This window comes from Sapajus apella, unplaced genomic scaffold (genome assembly GCF_009761245.1).
Source record: "Sapajus apella isolate SASKATOON/1434 unplaced genomic scaffold, GSC_monkey_1.0 scaffold2534, whole genome shotgun sequence".
Classification (NCBI taxonomy): Eukaryota; Metazoa; Chordata; class Mammalia; order Primates; family Cebidae; genus Sapajus; species Sapajus apella.
In genome coordinates this window covers 5,511-9,439 of record NW_022439460.1, presented here as the reverse complement: position 1 = coordinate 9,439, position 3,929 = coordinate 5,511, and the positions used below count along the sequence as shown (strand labels likewise).

General features: G+C 34.7%; 1 protein-coding gene across 1 annotated transcript; it reads right to left on the bottom strand.

Annotated features, from left to right (window-relative positions):
* Positions 1-172: 172 nt before the first annotated feature.
* LOC116547271 (zinc finger protein 724-like) lies at positions 173-2,511 on the bottom strand (the record flags this gene model as incomplete). The annotated part of the gene is made up of 2 exons (XM_032273268.1): positions 173-745; positions 914-2,511. Coding segments are annotated over 2 exons (1,602 nt in total), but the record flags the coding sequence as incomplete, so codon positions are not given.
* Positions 2,512-3,929: the final 1,418 nt, after the last annotated feature.

Sequence of the window (3,929 nt, the reverse complement as noted above, 5' to 3'; positions counted from 1 at the left end):
GAACAAAGTTTGAGCAATTGCTTCAGGGTTTGCCTCTAATACAAAAGCAGCACAACAAGGTCTGTTACAAGTAAAGTTACTACAACTCTCTTTACATTTGTAATGTTTGCCTTTGAAATAAATGGTCTCCAGAACTTTAAAGGTTTATATTTTCTGAAGAATATTTTGAGAGAATTGCAATTTTAATTCTTTTAAGTATAAGCTCTTTCATGTACAGTAAGATTGTGAGCATATATTTACCTCTTTTTTACTTTCATTAAATTTGTACATTTGTTCTCAAGTGTAAATGCTTTCCTGGGCAATAAGGTGTGAGCATTATTTAAAAGGTTTGCAACATTATTTATACTTGTAGAAGTTTTCTCCAGTATGAATTACCTTACCTACAATCAATTGTGACAATCATTTAAAGGCTTTCTCACATTATTCACATTTCTATGACTTCTCACTAAGCACAATTTCTTTTGTTTGGAAATGTTTGTTGTCACAAGCATTGTCACAACTTTCGGGTTTCTAGAGTTTCTCTCCAGTATGAATCATATAATGTCTGTTAAGAGTTGAGGACTAGTTGAAGGCTTTGCCACATTCTTCACACTTTTGGGGTTTCTCTTCCTTATGACTTATCTTAGGTCTAGTAAGATTTCAGGACTGGCTAAAGGCTATGTCATATTCTTCACATTTGTAGAGTTTCTCTCCAGTACAGATTCTCTTATGTGTAGTAAGTTTTCAAGATTCATTAAAAGCTTATTCACGTTCCTCACATTTCTGGGGTTTCTCTCCAGTATGAATTCTCTTATGTTTTGTAAGAGTTTAGGAGGGGTTAAAAGCTTTGCCACATTCCTCACATTTGTAGAGTTTCTATCTAGTATGAATTATCTTATGTCTAGCAAGGTGTGAGAATTGGTTAAAGGTTTTTCCACATTCTTCACATTTGTAGGGTTTCTCTCCAGTATGAATTCTCTTATGTCTATTGAGGATTGAGGTGTGGTTAAAAGCTTTGCCACACTCCTCACATTTGTAGGGTTTCTCTCCAGTATGATTTCTCTTATGTCTAGCAAGGTTTGAAGAGCGGTTAAAAGCTTTGCCACATTCGTCACATTTGTAGGGTTTCCCTCCAGTATGAATGATCTTATGTCCCCTAAGGATCGAGGAATGGTTAAAAGCTTTGCCACATTCTTCACATTTGTAGGGTTTCCCTCCAGCATGAATTCCCTTATGTGTAGTAAGGTGTGAGAATCGATAAGAGGTTTTCCCACATTCTTCATATTTGTAGAGTTTCTCTACAATATGATTTCTCTTATGATAAGTAAGGCTTGGGGAGTGGGTAAAAGCTTTGCCACATTCCTCACATTTGTAGGGTTTGTCTCCAGTATGGATTCTCTTATGTGTAGTAAGAGTTGAGGAACACCTAAAAGACTTGCCACATTCTTCACATGTGTAGGATTTCTCTCCAGTATGAATCTTCTTATGTCTACTAAAGCCTGAGTGCCACGTAAAAGATTTGCCACATTCTTCACACGTGTAGGATTTCTCTCCAGTATGAATCTTCTTATGTCTACTAAAGCCTGAGTGCCACCTAAAAGATTTGCCACATTCTTCACATGTGTAGGATTTCTCTCCAGTATGGATTCTCTTATGTCTAGTAAGGATTGAAGAACGGCTAAAAGCTTTGTCACATTCCTCACATTTGTAGGGTTTCTCTCCAGTATGAATTCTCTTATGTCTAGCAAGGATTGAAGAGTGGTTATAAGCTTTGCCACATTCCATACATTTGTAGGGTTTCTCTCCAGTATGAATGATCTTATGTCCAGTAAGGGTTGAGAATTGGTTAAAAGCTTTGCCACATACCTCACATTTGTAGGGTTTCTCTTCAGTGTGAATGATCTTATGTCTAGTAAGGGTTGAGAAGTGGTTAAAAGTTTTGCCACATTCCTCACATTTGTGGGTTTTCTCTCCAGTATGAATTTTCTTATGTGTAGTGAGGTGTAAGAACTGGTTAAAGGTTTGTCCACATTCTTCATATTTGTAGGGTTTCTTTCCAGTATAAATTTTTTTATATGTAGAAAGGTTTGAGGCCTGATTATAGGCTTTGCCACATTTTTTTAATTTGTAGGGTCGTTCTCTGGTATAAATTCTTTTATGTTCAGCTAAATGTGAAAGTGTGCAAAATGACATATTACATTCTTTACATTTCAAAGGTTCCTTTTCACTTTGTCTTATCTTATGTCTGTTTGAATTTGAATATTTATGAAAGACTTTCACAAATTTGTTGCATTGAAATCTTTTGCTCTGGGTAGTTGTCAAAACCTGGTTAAGTCCGTTGGAACATTCTTTGTACACCTTACACTCATTCGCGCTTTGACATTTTCTTAACTGTACATTTTCATGTCCACATTTTTTGTATCTTCTCAGTATCACTTTTTGGAAATGATTTTTTATGCCCTGCTTTGGCCAGAGATCTTGGGCAAAATAAGAAGATGCAACTGAGAGAAAAATAATAAATAAATAAACAAATTATTCAACTTACTCAACTCAGATTAATACACAAGTCTTACCTATACAAACTACATCACAAGGTGGCATAGCAAAATTTTACAGGCTTAAATTTTTACAAAGACATATAAAGGTAATAAAAACATACAGACCGAATTACATTTGTAAAAAATTAAATCATGTGCAATGCCCCAGGTGATCTTAATGCAAAGAGACACATAGAACAAGCCTCTTATATTTACCCAACACAGATCTTCCTGCTTCCCAATATCACATAGTGACTTGAAATAAATTGCCAACTGCTGGTTTCTTTCTTAAATAACAAGTAAAATGCTGCCTTATACATTTTTATTTCTGAATCATACAGTATTTTACAGACACCAGTTGCTGTCTCTCATTACCTCAGATTCTGAAATAGTGGTATTCTTCCAAATGACAATTTGAGTCTGCTGAGACAGAAGGTAAGTTCTGTAGCAACAGAAAGACTGTGGTACCACAGACACAAAACCATTGTAAAAAGTGATTATTAGTTATTAAGAAGAAACATAAATAGGCTGAATGTGGTGGTTCACAGATGTAATCCTAGCACTTTGGGAAGCCGAGGTGGGTGGATCACCTAAGGCCAGACACCTGAGACCAGTCTGGGTGGTATAGTAGAACCCAGTCTCTACTAAAAATACAAAATTAGTTGAGCATGCAGATACATGCCTGTAATGGCAGCTATGTGTGAGGCAGAGACAGGAGAATCACTTGAACCTGGGAAGTGCAGGCTGCAGTGAACAAAGACCATGCCACTGCACTCCAGTCTGGTGACAGAGATAAACTCTGTCTCAAAAATCAACTTTCTGAAACAACTGAATTTTGAAAAAGTATACAGGCACTGCATGTTCCAAATTTCTGACACATAAAAGGTGCTAAAAGCAATTAAAGTAAGGCAATTCGAGAAAACAATACATAAATATATATACATTATTTTTTGTGAAAGATATGCACATACACGAAAACAGAATCTTGTGGTATTACATAATGATGCAGAAAACATTTTTCTCTAATATTTTAAAAATAAAATCACAAAAAACAGAAACATCTGTTAGCGAATATACAATTATGTTGGTAACAACATAATTACCAACATCAATGACAAATGTCAAGGCAGATGGAAGAAAAATTTTATTCAACTGAGATTTATTTTGTACCAAATTAAAAATATGCTGGTTGTTTTCATATAGGTTTTATGTAGCCCCCAAGATACCATTAAAAGAAAAAGAAAATTGTACAGGCACAAAAAAGGAAATTAGATAAGTAAAATCATATCAATAGACACAAAACAAGACAGAGTAAAGACAAAAGAAAGATGTAAGAATCCAATAAAATAATTATAACATTGTCTTTCATTTTCAGAAAATTATTTAAATACATATATAAAATTAACTTTCAAA